Genomic DNA, 17,072 nt, shown 5'->3' with positions numbered 1-17,072 from the left:
GGGATTTCCGGATAAGGGATCTTTCTGTAATTTGGATCTTCATTCCTTAAGTCTACTAGAAAATCATGTAAACATTAAATAAACCCAATAGGCTGGTTTTGCTTCCAATTAATTATTAATCTTAGTTGGGATCAAGTACAAGCTACTGTTTTATTGTTACAGAAAAAAAGGAAATCAGTTTTGAAAATTTGGATTATTTGGATAAAATGGAGTCTATGGGAGACGGCCTTTCCGTAATTCTGAGCTTTAATGGATCCCATACCTGTACTACATAGATCATAATACAGAGATATTAGAATTAACCTGAGGTTCTTGACCCGTATGGTCACAGAACCCCCACACAGACTTCTAATATCTAATATCATTTACAGTCAGCCTGCAGCCTTGTGCCTTTATATGATCACAGAACTCCTCAGTGACTTATAATATCCTTATCATTTACAGTAGTGGGTACATTATCCCTTATAATACATGAGTGATACTCAGAGTTCCCTGTATAACACAGCCTGCAGCCTTGTGTCTTTATATGGTCACAGAACAACCCCTCAGTGACTTCTAATATCCTTATCATTTACAGTAGGGGGTACATTATCCCTTATAATACATGAGTGATACTCAGAGTTCCCTGTATAACTCAGCCTGCAGCCTTGTGTCTTTATATGGTCACAGAACCCCTCAGTGACTTCTAATATCCTTATCATTTAAAGTAGGGGGTACATAATCCTTTATAATACATGAGTGATACTCAGAGTTCCCTGTATAACTCAGCCTGCAGCCTTGTGCCTTTATATGGTCTTAAATACCTTTATCTCCCTGGCAGTGACTAATGTCTGCCATCAAATCTTCTTATTTGTATTAATTTTCTGAATGGCTAACAACCAGTTACTTTACATGCATTCTGTATGGCTGCACAGTGTAACTTCTAACTGGCATTGTAGGATGCAGATTCAATATATGTTTAATTTTAAACTTCTTTTTCTGAAACCAGAAAATACATTTGTTCTGAGTGCACCCTCTGCTGTAAACTCTGATCTCCCTTTAATGCATTTTACAATTATTGATCAATTTCAAAGCCTTTAATCTTTTGTCGACAAACATTTGCACCATTGTGCCAGTGTCTTAGATTCTCCTTTTCTAGGTTTCACTTTGCTGTGTGTTGTCTGGCACAATACAAGCAGCTCCGCACTGTAGAGTCCTGCAGCAGGTCCAGTACCCGTGTTTTACCCGCAAAATAAACGGGCACCCTTCGGAATAAGGGGAGGATTTTCAGGTGCGGGTATACCTGCGGGTCTGCGCTGCAGGTCTCATCTAAATTTCTTATCTTATGTAATACTGTCTATATTTTACTCCTTTTAAAGTTTAACAAAACGTGTTTATGCCCCGCCCACTTTTGATGACATCACTTCCGGTTTGATGGTGGTCGGCGGGTTGCAAGTCGGGTTGCGGATAATGCAGATCAAAGTGGGAAAATATGCGTGTTGCGGTTCTGGTTATGGGCTGCAGGTTGGGGTCCGGTCTTAGAAATTGGTTCCACGCAGGACTCTACCATACTGAAATGGATAAATAAATGGTGCCCCAGAACTTTATCCTGTGCTCCCTATCTTTTTAGGCATGCTCATCTTTATTGAAATCCTTTGCCGCAGCTGACTACTATGTTGCCTGCAATTATTGCTAAATTACACTGATAATTACTGATTAGTACTGTCCATGTATTGACCAAGGAACTTGCCTGTTACAGTGATCCAACTCCATAGTATTGTACTTATACCCCATGTACTTTGGTTACTTCTCTATAGATCAGTAGAAGTAGACAATCCCTACTTTCATTTCTTGTACGAAATACAACATTTATTAAGCAAAAAGTTATCTTTAACAAAATGCAAATAAAAAAATAACAACAATCAAAAATATGTTTACAAATATTTCTATCAGCACAGTGAATGTAAAAGGCAGTTAAGCGAAGAAGTTCAGTTCCTCATCGCCAGCATTGAGTTGATGTCCCAGATAAGGTTCCTTAACTGATCCATGATCTGCTTCAGTTGCTGATTCTTTTGTTTCAGTTTCTGGGGGATAAAAAGTGAAAAAAAATAAAATACATTTTGAACATACCTTAAAAAGTGTGGTTAATCGGCATCTAAGTTCAAAATTTTAACTATAAACTGTAATGAGCACAAATTACTGAAATTTTAGTGTTTCCTGAAATATTAGCAGGTTTTGTTTTTCGGCTCAGGGGCGTTCATTCAGCTCAAGCTAGCCATGGGTTAAAGGGGATGTAAAGGCAAAAAAAAATAAAATCCCATTTTTACTTTCTTTAATGAAAAAGAAACCTATCTCCAATATACTTTAATTAAATAATTTGTACTGTTTTTATAAGAAACCTGACTGTATGCAAGTAAATTCCCCCTTCGTTTTACTTGCTCTGACTGCTGTGGATAGGAAACTTCAGACAGTCCCTAACTGCTCTGCAGGGAAACAATCATACGGCAGGGGGGAGGGACTTCCCAGGACTCAAGCAGCTTTGTTTGTTTCCATGTAGAGCAGTCGGCGACTGTGTAGAGATTTGTATTGGATTTTATTTTTGCCTTTACATCCCCTTTACTGTTTCCAACTCCAGCTGCAGGGACAAAGATCATGGAGCCAGATTTAAACAGATAAACTGGGATTCTATTTGGAGGATTATTTTGCTGCAGCCACTGGTTCTGCAGAGTTGGAGAAAGTTTGTATTAAACAATACAAAAAATATAAAATCCACATTAGATTACATGATAACACAGGACCCAGTGCAGTCTGTATATTCTGATTATTAATCAGTCTTGCTGTATCGAATTCTGGCAGATATTATTTGACTTGTGCTGTTTTGATAATTTATGACGATCCCTAAGCAGCCCAGACCACACTGAGCATGTGCACAGTCTTGGTCTTGCAAAGATGTTTAAAGAACCAGTAACATCAAAAACATTTTTTTAAAAATTCGTTAGTATACATAGAAAAATAAAATCACCAAGACAAATTAAACTTTAAAATTGCAAAGCCTTTATTAAGAAATAACTTACTTAAACACCACTTCAGCTCCTCTTCAGAAAGCAATCGGGCGATGATCCATCGTGTGGTGCTCGATTTCTCCTCCCTGGCTATCTCCTATAAGAAAGGCAGGGAGGAGACATCGAGCGCCGCACTATGGATCAACCGATCGCTTTCTGAAGAGGAGCACAAACGGAGTTTCGGTAATAAAGACTTTGCAATTTTAATGTTTAATTTGTCTTGGTGTTTTTTTTCCGATGTATACTAACAAATTTTTTTAAAAAAATGTTCCTTTAACAAAGTTACAAGATGGTGACCCCCTGTGGCCAACTTTGAAAGCATAAATTATTTGTTTGATTAGGCTTGTGGTGCAGTAAGTTCATGTTTATATTTAGTATACAAAATACAGCATTTCTAGCCTTATTCTATTTTAGACTTTAGTTTCCCTTTAATGATGAGCAAGGCAGCGACCCCTTCAGACTCTGTACAGTTCCCTCTGACTACTGCAGATTTTAAAGCTGTACTTACAGTAACCTTCACTAATCAGACCGAATACCTTGACTCAATTTCCTAAATTCAAAACATTGGGTCCATGACAAATCAAAGAAATACAGGGAATTGTGCAGATTGGAGCATATTGGAGATGCCCCCTGCATGGCCAGTTAACCCCCAGAAAGCTGCTTGCCATGGTTCAGTCACTAAGGTTTGTTGCCAGTGGTGTAACTACTGATACAGCAGACCCCACGGTCACTGGGTGGGGGAGGGGCTGGAGATGGGGGGGCTAGGGGAGGAGGGACTGTCCAGACTATCTCAGTAGACTTTTCGTGGGGGGCCAGATGCTCCCAAGTTACACCACTGTTCCGTGGCACCAGCACACAGATCCCGGATAATTACACATTTTAGACCTTTAAAGTCTGCCGAGACTAAAACTCTTGGTCAATTTGTGATGTCCCAATGCTACTGGTCACTCTGTCCATGGCAGATGCTCCTGACTTGTTCCTGCTTTGACCCTTGACTGTCTGTTTTTGTCTTATTTGCTTTTTGGACTTTAGGTACATTAACCCTTGCAGTGCTGAGCCTTGGACTTTTTGCCTGCCGGGCATTGTTGTGCCAGTGCTTTCCTTCATTCCAGTGCCTATCCCTGCCTTAAAACTAAGATGAATTCTCTAAATTACTGTAAACTGTAAAAGTGCCATCTAAGAAACTTTACATTAATATAATGTTTCAGTTTAGATCCCCTTGAAACATTTTAAGGCAGTAGACTAGGAGGGCATAGCTTACAGATAATGTCACTCCATTTGTTCATCAATCAGTCATCCTTTTATTAGAAAATGCATGACATGTTTCAGATCCAAGATCCTTCTTCAGGATTCCTTCAGTAAGATTATTATAGTTTATATCAACAAGCTGCTGTGTAGCCATGGGGGCAGCCATTCAAGCACAGGATACACAGTAGATAACAGATAAGTACTACTATAGTTTATATAAACAAGCTGCTGTGTAGCCATGGGGACAGCCATTCAAGCACAGGATACACAGTAGATAACAGATAAGTACTACTATAGTTTATATAAACAAGCTCCTGTGTAGCCATGGGGGCAGTAATTCAAGCACAGGATACACAGTAGATAACAGATAAGTACTACTATAGTTTATATAAACAAGCTGCTGTGTAGCCATGGGGGCAGCCATTCAAGCACAGGATGCACAGTAGATAACAGATAAGTACTACTATAGTTTATATAAACAAGCTGCTGTGTAGCCATGGGGGCAGCCATTCAAGCACAAGACAAATAGTAGATAACAGATAAACTATGTAGAATCCCATTGTATACTCCAGAGCTTATATGTTATCAGCTGTATATCCTGTGCCTTTAATCCCTTTTCAGCTTTGAATGGCTGCCCCCATGGCTACACAGCAGCTTGTTTATATAAACTATAGTAGTACTTATCTGTTATCTACTGTGTATCCTGTGCTTGAATGGCCGCCCCCATGGCTACACAGCAGCTTGTTTATATAAACTATAGTAGTACTTATCTGTTATCTACTGTGTATCCTGTGCTTGAATGGCCGCCCCCATGGCTACACAGCAGCTTGTTTATATAAACTATAGTAGTACTTATCTGTTATCTACTGTGTATCCTGTGCTTGAATGGCTGCCCCCATGGCTACACAGCACATTGTTTATATAAACTATAGTAGTACTTATCTGTTATCTACTGTGTATCCTGTGCTTGAATGTCTGCCCCCATGGCTACACAGCAGCTTGTTTATATAAACTATAGTAGTACTTATCTGTTATCTACTGTGTATCCTGTGCTTGAATGTCTGCCCCCATGGCTACACAGCAGCTTGTTTATATAAGCTATAGTAGTGTTTCTGAAGCAAACCAGTTTTACCAGTGCAGGGCAACAGTGCATTTTATATTAATTTAATACACTTTCATTTGTTGGTGTTACTGTTCCTTTAACAAGATTTTCAATACTGCCCAATAGATATTGGTTTGAGCAGGGCCTCCTTTTGCCGCATACAAGGGCCAATAGGCTGCCAACCTGGCATGGAGGAACCAAGTCAGCAACTTGTATTGGTCGATGTATGGCCAACTTAGGAGCCGTGCCATGTGTGTAGCATTCTCAGGCTTCAAAAAACACAATCGCTCCCAGTAGTTTGTTATGTTCGTTTTCCTTTGTGCTCGAAAGAAGAAAGAGTCTGTATGGAACCACTTTACCTTGTTAACTTCCAGAATTTCTCTTTTTTCCTCACTTGCAAAGCGTAGTTGGCTGGCAATGCCCCGGTCATCGTGCTTGGAGTATTCTTCTTCCACATACGGTATGAGCTGCTGTATACGACAATTAATACATTCATTAAAGTGGACCTGTCACCCAGACACAAAAATCTGTATAATAAAAGGCCTTTTCAAATAAAACATGAAATCCAATTTATATTTTTTATTAAAGCATTCATAGCTGTTGTAAGCTCAATTAAAAATCTCAGCTGTCAATCAAATATTGTCTGCCCCTCCTCAACAGCCAATCAGAGCCCACTGAGCATGTGAGTGTCACAGACACTTTCCAAGATGGTGACCCCCTGTGACAAGTTTGAAGTCCTGGATCATTGCTGCTATTGAGAAATTTTAGGCTGGTGCAATTAGTTCAGTATATGAAACATGGCATTTTTAGCCATTTTCATTTTTAGGGTTTCATTTTCCTTTAACAACAGTGTCCACAAAATGGCTCCTGCCTGCTTGTTATAATTATGAATTCCCAGACTGAAGGAAACAAGATTCAAAAAATGTATATAGTGTAATTAAAGTTCATTTTGCTTGACCAATGTGATAAAATAGGATTTTGAATAATTTTTTTGGGTGACGGGTCCCCTTTAAGGGCCCCAGTCAAACAGTGCTGTCCAATCAATGGCCCTTCAGCTGCTGGAAGTTACATGTCACCTGCAACTGAAGGGCCACACTTTGGGCAACAATATCTAATGTGTTCTGTCTTCATTTTACTCTGCTATAAACTGTATTCTATAGGAAGAGACTACCCTCCCTGCTTGTTACAATACGACCCCTGTACAAATCAGATTCAGACAGTTTGTATCAATACAGACACTCTCATACACAATGACTTGCCTCTATAGGTACAGGGTCCAGTCCAGCACAGTTCTCATTGCACTTGTCATAGACCAGCCTCAGCTTGCGGAACAGGATTGAAAGCTGCCGGAGATGCTCTTGCAACTTGCCCAGTCTGTCCTGGTAGGTGACCGTGTGATAGGTGACCCCATTGGGTAACTAGACAGTGAGTACAACAATGGCAGATCATTAGCATTACACAAAATTCATGGAGTCGTAAATATTTGGGATTAACGACAAAAGCTGAGATCTAATCAAAGTGTTTCCCAAAATGCTAAAATACTCCATTGTTTGAGGCAACAATTGGCATGAGACCAACAGATGTTTGGGGAACAGAAAGCTGAGGGACAGCAGTGACAGGGGGCAGAATTACGGCACCATTTAAGAGCCCCTTCCAATGACCTGCCTGAAAAACATCTGGCCAAAATTCTTGCCCATTGTGTGCTACACATCTGCTTGCCTGTGGGCCAGTGTACAGTGTTGGCTTGTGTGTGGCCATCTAAACCCATTAAAGGGGTTGTTCACGTTTGAGCTCACTTTTAGTATGATGTAGAGAGGGATATTCTGAGACAATTTGCAATTGGTTAAAAGTTATTTTTTTATTCAGCAGCTCTACAGTCTGTGATTTCAGCAATCTGGTTGCTGGGGTCCAAATTCCCCTAGCAACCATGCACTGATTTGAATAAGAGACTAGAATATGAATAGGAGAGGCCTGAATAGAAAGAGGAGTAATAAAAAGTAGCAATAACAATACATTTGTAGCCTTTCAGAGTATTTGCTTTTAGAGGGGTCAGTGGCCCCCCCATTTAAAAGCTGGAAAGAGTCAGAAAAAAAAAAAAAAAACTATAAAAAATAAATAAAGACTAATTGAAAAGTCATTCTATAGCATACTAGGTGGACTATCCCTTTAAGACAAAGACATTATCTCATAGAAGGGGCAATGGAATTTGGGTCAGCAGTAGGAGGGGCAATGTAATTAGGGTCAACAGTGGGAGGGGCAATCTAATTAGGGTCAACAGTGGGAGGGGCAATCTAATTAGGGTCAACAGTGGGAGGAGCAATGGAATTAGGGTCAACAGTGGGAGGAGCAATGGAATTAGGGTCAACAGTGGGAGGAGCAATGGAATTAGGGTCAACAGTGGGAGGAGCAATGGAATTAGGGTCAACAGTGGGAGGAGCAATGGAATTAGGGTCAACAGTGGGAGGAGCAATGGAATTAGGTTCAGCAGTGGGTGGAGCAATGAAATTAGGGGAATCAGGGGGAGGAGCAATGAAATTAGGGTCAGCAGTGGGTGGAGCAATGGAATTAGGGGAATCAGGGGGAGGAGCAATGGAATTAGGGGAATCAGGGGGAGGAGCAATGGAATTAGGGGAATCAGGGGGAGGAGCAATGGAATTAGGGGAATCAGGGGGAGGAGCAATGGAATTAGGGTCATCAGGGGGAGGAGCAATGGAATTAGGGTCATCAGGGGGAGGAGCAATGGAATTAGGGTCATCAGGGGGAGGAGCAATGGAATTAGGGGAACCAGGGGGAGGAGCAATGGAATTAGGGGAACCAGGGGGAGGAGCAATGTAATTAGGGGAACCAGGGGGAGGAGCAATGGAATTAGGGGAACCAGGGGGAGGAGCAATGGAATTAGGGGAACCAGGGGGAGGAGCAATGGAATTAGGGGAATCAGGGGGAGGAGCAATGGAATTAGGGGAATCAGGGGGAGGAACAATGGAATTAAGGGAATCAGGGGGAGGAACAATGGGATTAACGGAATCAGGGGGAGGAACAATGGAATTAAGGGAATCAGGGGGAGGAGCAATGGAATTAGGGTCGCAGTGGGAGGAGCAATGGGATCCAGGTTAGGAGGGTGCAGCGAGTTAAATAAGAAAACAGGTGCTTTATGCCGGCGGTATAAATCATTTGTGTGATTAAAGTATAGAATAGAGAAAGCAGAGAGCCGGGAGGTGTCAGGCGGTACCTGCATGTTACGGAGCAGCTGGAAGATCTCCATAGTCCGGAATACAATGTCCTGAACAGTCTCTTGGCCGATGCGACACAGGGATGCGGTGTTCACTTCACGGGCCGCGGTGGCTGCTTGTGCTCCAGGGAAACCCCCCGGCCCGGCCGCCGCTCCCATCCCAGGACCTGACAAGGGAGGGGTCGACATTTCCCCAAAACCGCTGGAACCGTTCCCAAATGCAGCGAGTAACAATCAGACTTCAACTACAGCTGCTGCTACATTTACATCGGATTGGTGTATTGACCTTCCCAATATGGCGCTAAAATTCGCTCGCCTGTGACGCATTGTAATTGGCGCACGCTATATGCGTATCGACTCCTTCGCAAGATGATTTCCGTGGGCCTAGTCGCGCCAACCCCAAGATGGTGGACGTTGCGAAAGTGGAGCGAGGGAGTGATGATGAATGAGGGCGGAAATTAATGTGTTCAGATTGAGAGACTTATAAACGGGGAGAAATATTATCATGAGCTGTAAAGGGATTCTACTGTTAAGTTTTTACCAACTTTTCATGCATAGTTGTTATTTGCAAACACAATTTCCGGTCTATGTAGGGATCCCTGCTTCCGGTATGAGTAATGACGTCACATGCTCTCTTTCTTGGGCAGTGAGGGCAAGTTGTGTAGACACTGACTGGGTGACATAACCAAGGAATTAGTCTATTTTATAACCCTTCCCACAGGTGTTGCCTGCCAAAGTCAGCTACAACACCAGGCCAAAACTAGCCAAGAGGCACTTCAAAAGTAGCTAGGGTTGCCACCTTTTCTGTCAAACAATATCAGCCATCATATATTTTTAGGGTTTTTCCCTATTAATAACAATGTCCTGTAAAATGTAACCCTAAAAGAAGTCCAAAAATAGCACAATACGTGCAGTGAAAAAAAAGACTAAAAAATAAGTGTGAAAACACTCCTTTTTTGAAAATTTTCACAGTTTTGCACTTTTTTCCACAAAACAAAATGGGGTGTAACTACAGAGGGGGACCAGGAGGTATAGGGGCCCCATAAGGTCCTAATTCATATACAATTTCAATAAATATTGGCTCAAACGTTAGACATTTTGGTTGCCGGCAGATTTTTGCCCCAAAATTGTCTAAAAGGTCACTGGAAATTGTACTAATGATTAAGAGTGGCCTGGTAGAAGGATTCGGCTGAATCCATCTGAAAAAGGCCGAATACTGAACCGAATCCTGGATTCGGAGTATCCTTACTGACTCAGTCCCATTGCATGCTGGGTATTGTAGTCTTACATTAAACTTGGCAGTCTGCAGTTTGTTAAACAAAAGCTACATTGCCCAACATGTATTTGGGAGACGCTGGCTTGACACATTAGGGCAAGAAAAAAACTTTGTCTGGTTTCCAAAGTACAAAGCAGCCAAAAAGTAGCCCAAATCCCTACCTTGGCTAGTTTGTACTTTCAAAACCCGCCTGAGCTTTAAATTAGTATCCCAATTTGGGTGGAAAACCACCAACCTGGCAACCCTGCTTCCCACTATATTAATGAGAAATCTGCAGCCCTTGAACTGATGAGCTACTGCAACTCACAGCATCCCACCCTGCAAGTAATCTCCCAACAACAGCCTGTAGACATTCCACACTGAAGCCTTCCCTATTACTCAGGGAACCGTTTTTCTCATAAATATACTACAGTTGCCATATTTTCTAGAAAAAACACCGGCCTTCCTACAGTTTTACCTATTTTCCTCTACATTGGCATCAAGCACGATTGTTACATGCCAAGGGGGCAGCTGGGAACCATACACATAAACGAGTCGGCCACTTTGTAAGAAAGCAAAACAGGAGCTGCACAAAATATCACATTGAAGATGCTTTACCTGTTTATTTCACTACAGAGTGTGCAAACCTGAAGACTGTTCGGGATGACGACCCTACCTTTGTCAGATGACTTGTAATGACTGGGAATAGGTATAAGGATCATCATCATCATAATTTATTTATATAGCGCTGTCAAGATACGCAGTGCATAAGGATAACTTCTTCTGTCAATATATAATTGTAGGTGGGAAAAATCTGTATACTTAAGTGAATAAATGACATGTTCTTAAGTGAATAGTCCATTCATATACAGTCCTAGTAATTATGTTTTCAAAAACATAGTTACATAGTTACTTAGTTAAATCAGGTTGAAAAAAGACCAAAGTCCATTAAATTCAACCCTTCCAAATGAAAACCCAGCATCCATACACACATCCCTCCATACTTTCACATAAATGATAGCTATACTTATATCTACACTACTATAGAGTTTAGTATCACAATAGCCTTGGATGTTCTGTCTGTCCAAGAAATCATCCAAACCCCTCTTAAAGGAGAAGAAAAGCATTTTATTGCCAATAGATTAGCTGCAATAGTGCAAGCTAGAATGCTTTATTTATTCTGTAGAATGATTTTTTTTTAAAAAACTCTAGGAGCTCTGTTTGTTTAGGATAGCAGCTGCAGTATTAGCTTGGTGTGACATCACTTCCCGCCTGAGTATCTTCCTGCTCACTTATAGCTCTGGGCTCAGATTACAGCAGAGGGGGAGGAGCAAACTGAGCATGCTCACGCCCGGGCTTTAAGCTTAAGGCAGGAAGTCTGATACAGAAGCCCATGAGTACACAATAGAAGGAAATAAATGCTGTGTTTCTTTTGACAGAGGACTCAGAGCAGCATTACTTTGAGGGTTTACGGGTATATTTAGGTGGACTTTTCTGATAAGGCTTACTTAGTTTTAAACTTTCCTCCTCCTTTAAAGTCATTAACAGAATCAGCCATCACAACATCACCCGGCAGCGAATTCCCTAACCTCACTGTCCTCAGTCAAGGAAACCCCCAACACACTGCCATTTAGTGTATAAATTGCATTTATAGTATTTTTGCCAAAGTGCAAAACATTCAGGATCTCCTTTTATTGATCATATTAATACATACAGTTGGTCTTGATGTTCTTACCTTGCCTGAAACAGCACAGACTTGAAAAGTTGTTATTTTTAATACAGGTATATTTTGCTTTCTGGAAATGATGCTGTATTAACAAATTCAATATCCTTGCCAAGATTTTGGGAACCTTGGAGTACGTTATTTGCTAAAATTATTAATTTAATTCATATATTGATCTTTCAAGGTGTTTTCTGCCTATTGCATATCTATTTACTCTGTTACCAAACTGCATTACATTCGGTAAGTAACTATTCTGCAAGTTTTGTCTTCTTTTAGTTTCTCTGTGTTATGATGTTTTGACTGTTGGGTTGGCAATCGGCCATTTAAGGTCATGATAACCAACCGCTTTGAGTTAAACATTAACCAGTGGGTGCAAACAATGCTATTGCTTGTCCTTCAAACTTCAAAAATAATTCCAAACAATCAATGGTTTTCTTTTAGATGGTAGATTGGAATTATTTCAATTACATTTTTTATTTAGCTGCATTGGATGCTGGCATACATTCAGGGGCAATCAGGAAAAGGGGGCTCAGATTGAAAAGGGGGATTGTGTGTTATTTTTTTTTTAACTAGACAGCACATTATGGGGTAGATTTTACATAGGGTCGAATATCGAGGGTTAATTAACCCTCGATATTCGACTGCCAAATGTAAATCCTTCGACTTCGAATATCGAAGTCGAAGGATTTACCGCAAACAGTTTGATCCCCATAGGTTAACATGGCACCTCGGTAGGTTTTAGGTGGCGAAGTAGGGGGTCGAAGTTTTTTTTTACTTCGACTATCGAATGGTCAAATAGTCGATTGATTTTTAGTTCGAATCTTTCGATTGAAAGTCGTAATCGAAGGTCAAAGTAGCCAATCCGATGATCGAAGTAGCCAAAAAAATCATTCGAAATTCGAAGTTTTTTTTATTCTATTCCTTCACTCGAGCTAAGTAAATGGGCCCCTATCTGTTCTGAGGCTTAAAATATATACTATATATATATATATATATATATATATATATATATATATATATATATATATATATTGTGGTATGGTGACAAAAAGGTCCCCAGTTTCCTGGGGAAAAGTGATTGATGGTATGTATGTTGGGCCACGGATTCTCAGATATTGTTACTGAGGTGAGACCAGTAGTGCTCTTAGCAGAGAAACACTATGTCTCTCTGCAAGGTTTTTGTAATTGTTGATCCGGACTTACTGGGAACCCGAAAGAGTAGGGTGGGGCGGATTCCCAAATCAGTAGGCCAGGTTTTCAAGAGGCCCTAGGCCTATTTAGTACACCTGATGCTGAGCAGCAGTGCTGAATGTGTGTGAGACAAACTGCTGGTATTGCTCAGCTTCAGGAGAGAAAGCAAAGCATTTATTTTGTGTTAGCCAGGAGGCTGGATATTTCTGTTAAACTGCTGTTTTTTGGTTACCTTCCCCCTGCGTGGGGAAACTTCTGCAGCCGCTGGAAAATAAACGCGGGCAGGAAGCCCTTAAACTGATCCTGGTGTGTGAAGTCACCTCTTTTGCAGCCTACCAGCGAGTGAACCCCCACAATATATATATATATATTTATATATATATATATATATATATATATATATATATATATATATATATATATATATATATATACAGGTATAGGATCCCTTATCTGGAAACCCGATATCCAGAAAGCTCCAAATCATTGAATGGCTGTCTCCCATAGACTCCATTTTATCCAAATAATCCAAATTTTTAAAAATGATTTCCTTTTTCTCTCTAATAATAAAACAGTAGCTTGTACTTGATCCCAACTAAGATATAATTAATCCTTATTGGAAGCAAAACCAGCCTATTGGGTTTATTTAATATTTAAATGAATTTCTAGTACACTTAAAGGACCAGTAACATAAAAAAAATGGTCCGAGCGCAGTACTGGTGGCGGCGTAGTGCAGTAAGCGGAGGGGTAGCGGCTGGGGCAGGGAGTGGTGGAGGCCCGGGCAGTCCGCAGCTCGGCGCTACCACCTGTGACTGCCCCAACTGCCATGAAGCTGAGGTTCTGTCCCGCCGTTCTGTGCCGGCGATTCATGTGCAGCTGCTGCGCCAATGAGTGCGCAAAGCTTTCTGCGGCCAATGAGTCACTGTTGCATCAGCCTGGCGCTGAGTGTTTTTACGCCACCACCAGTACTGAAGTGTCGGCTGCGCTTGGACCATGGGAAAGGGATGGCTTGGCAGAGTCAGCGCAGGGAGCAGTGTCAGCAGCCAGTCACGGGCACACAGCGGGAGCAGCAGCAACAGACACACAGCAGCAGGTGGATGAAAGCGATGCCTGTCAGTGACTAGCCAGGGAGAAGAAATTGATTGTTGCAGGATGGATGGTCGCCTTTTCGCCGTTTCTGAAGCAGACAGGAAGTGGACATTCTGTAAGTTATTTTTTAATAAAGGCTTTGCTATTTAAAAGTTTCTTTTGTCTTAGTGTTTATTTTTCGTTGTGCACTAACGAATTTTTAAACATTTTTTTTTTTATGTTACTGGTCCTTTAAGGCATGAAGACCCAAATTACGGAAAGATCCGTTATCCGGAAAACCCCAGGTCTGGAGCATTCTGGATAACAGGTCCCATACACACACACACCGGTGCAGTAACATGACATGCTTTTTTTTTTTTTTGCAGATTGATATTTATTAGTTCTATCTTACAATGTTGGCATAGGGGGTTATATGTGCGCGAGTGTGCTGGGGGGGCTCTGCTATGGAACCGTTATGTGTGCTATAATTAGGGGGTGCTTCCTCTGGATCAACTAGCAGTTCAGCAGGTTTAATATAGACATAAGTGTTTGAACTCAATGGAATCGTTTCTTTTTTCAACCTATTTTACTATGTATGTTTGCTGTGACTGGGGAGCTACTGTGTCATGTGAGCTATGATTATTTGCTTGTAATATTGATAATAATTACATTTATATTTACATAAAGTACAAGTTACATTTATTAATGTGAAAAAAAATGGCAAAATGGCACGGTAGGAAATGGTAATGTGGGAGTACTTGTTGTGGGGGCATCAACTGAAGCACTTGCCTAGGGTGCCAAAATACCTTGACCCGGCCCTGTCTAGCAGATTCAATTTTAACACATGTACAAGGCACTTTACCAGCCATGAGGTAAGTGTTAACAAATTAACACATTTATCAATACAGATTCTTGTGTTGATTTGGCAGAATGTGTTTCATTGCTTTCAGCTATACTTTCTATGGGGTGTTCGAGCATAGATGTTGGAGCTTAGCATCAAAGATGATCTTTAACAACCCTCTGAATCAATAATTCCAGAAGCAGATATTAACAATTTAAACCTTTTTTTTTCATGCTGGAACAAATCATTGCTAAATTAAAACAAACTGCAGAATATGAAATATTGGGTATTTATTTTTACTGGCTAATAACTAAAAGGGAATTATAGTAACTCAGCCTCTAACCAGTAGAACACAAGGATCACAAAGCAGGGGTCCCTTGTCATTTGTCTTGATGTTCTGAAAGAAAAAATAGAAAAGTCTTCATATGTGGAGTCAAGCCTGGTACCTGTTGCTGTACAATTCATTCACTCTGAAATAAATGATGATTATTGCACAGCGTGCGTATAAAATGGCCAAATATATTCTATATCCTTCGGACCAAGATAATGATTGATGTTCGTGTACAATCAACAAAAGTCTACTGTGGTCCCATAGGAATTTGGTTACAACGGGAGACATAGAGCTGACATAAAAAAGGTCAGGTCTTCGGTCCTAGTCTTCAGCCTTAAAGGGCATGTAAAGGCAAAAAAATAAAATCCCATTTTTACTTTCTTTTATGAAAAAGAAACCTATCTCCAATATACTTAATTTAAAAATGTGTACTGTTTTTATAAGAAACCTGACTGTATGCAGTGAAATTCTCCCTTCATTTACTACTGTGGATAGGAATTGTCAGATGGTCCCTAACTGCTGAGCAGGGAAACAATCATACTTATGAACAGCAGGGGGAGCCCCCGCCTTACTTCCCAGCCATGCAGAACTCAAGCAGCTTTGTTTATGACGATCCCTAAGCAGCCCAGACCACACTGAGCATGTGCACAGTCTTAGTCTTGCAAAGATGTTTAACAAAGTTACAAGATGGTGACCCCCTGTAGCCAACTTTGAAAGCATAAATTATTTGTTTGATTAGGCTTGTGGTGCAGTAAGTTCATGTTTATATTTAGTATACAAAATACAGCATTTCTAGCCTTATTCTATTTTACATGCCCTTTAATACTAGTCTCCTTTATTCTGTAGTAGATGTGCATGAGATACATTAATACAGGTTGTGATTTCCTCAGGGTGAAATTCTGTCGGTTGGCTACATTGGATAATTCTAATGATCTTGTCCCACAGTTATCACTTCTGCAGTAAAAAGCACTGTAAAGAGGGAAGTCTAGTCTCAGAGGATGCCAAAGGGGAGCCTTGACTAACGACCCTAGATAAAATACATATCATATCGCTGGAGTAAACTTTATACAGACATTAGGCTAAGATGGCTCACCATGGTTCTCCATTTCAATGAATCTTTAACGCAAATGTTAACATGGTGTACAGAGGAGTACTGTGTGATATCCACACAAAGGGTTTAGCACTGCACAAGGCTTTTGGGGAATTATATTATAATATTCAAAATTTGTTATATAAAACAAAAAAAAAAACAACAATATTTTTATATAGCTGTAACCTTGTCATGAATGGAAAATGAATTACATGAGGTATGTGGTATTTTGGTGGGGTGCTCTAACTAATTGAATGCTTAGTTACTAGCGATATTGAGACATATTTAGGGGCTGATTCACTAAGCTCGAGTGAAGGATTCGAATGAAAAATACTTCGAATTTCGAAGTATTTTTTGGGTACTTCGACCATCGAATTGGTTAAATTCGTTCGAATTCGAACGAAATCGAACGAATCGAACGAAAAATCGTTCGACTATTCGACCATTCGATAGTCGAAGTACTTCCCCTTTAAAAAAAACTTCGACCCCCTACTTCGGCAGCTAAAAGCTACCGAAGTCAATGTTAGCCTATGGGGAAGGTCCCCATAGGCTTGCCTGTGATTTTTTGATCGAAGGATTTTCCTTCGATCGTTGGATTAAAATCCTTCGAATCGTTCGATTCGAAGGATTTAATCGTTCGATCGAACGGAAAATCCTTCGATCGATCGCAGGATTAGCGCTAAATCCTTCGACTTCGATATTCGAAGTCGAAGGATTTCAATCCGAGGGTCGAATTTCGAAGTATTTTTAACTTCGAAATTCGACCCTTAGTGAATCGGCCCCTAAGAGTAGAAGTCTGCATCAGCTGCTGTTTATATTGTGTTGTGTGGTTGGGGCCTGATGGATAATATCAATAACTGCGGGGTTCCTTGGTAACCACACCCTTGATCCAGCTGCAGGCAATATCCCAATCAGGGGCTTATCTAAGCCTGTCTCCTTCTACAACCTGTTGC

General features: G+C 40.7%; 1 protein-coding gene across 1 annotated transcript; it reads right to left on the bottom strand.

The window, feature by feature from the left end:
* Window positions 1-1,826: 1,826 nt before the first annotated feature.
* med30.S (mediator complex subunit 30 S homeolog) lies at window positions 1,827-8,860 on the bottom strand. The gene is given in 4 exon segments (NM_001096838.1): window positions 1,827-2,063; window positions 5,751-5,861; window positions 6,651-6,809; window positions 8,621-8,860. Coding segments are annotated over 4 exon segments (555 nt in total). The 5' UTR covers window positions 8,810-8,860; the 3' UTR covers window positions 1,827-1,967.
* Window positions 8,861-17,072: the final 8,212 nt, after the last annotated feature.

Source organism: Xenopus laevis, chromosome 6S (assembly GCF_017654675.1).
Source record: "Xenopus laevis strain J_2021 chromosome 6S, Xenopus_laevis_v10.1, whole genome shotgun sequence".
In the NCBI taxonomy this organism is placed as follows: domain Eukaryota; kingdom Metazoa; phylum Chordata; class Amphibia; order Anura; family Pipidae; genus Xenopus; species Xenopus laevis.
Note: the sequence above shows the minus strand (reverse complement) of the source record. Positions and strands in the feature narration are given on the sequence as shown.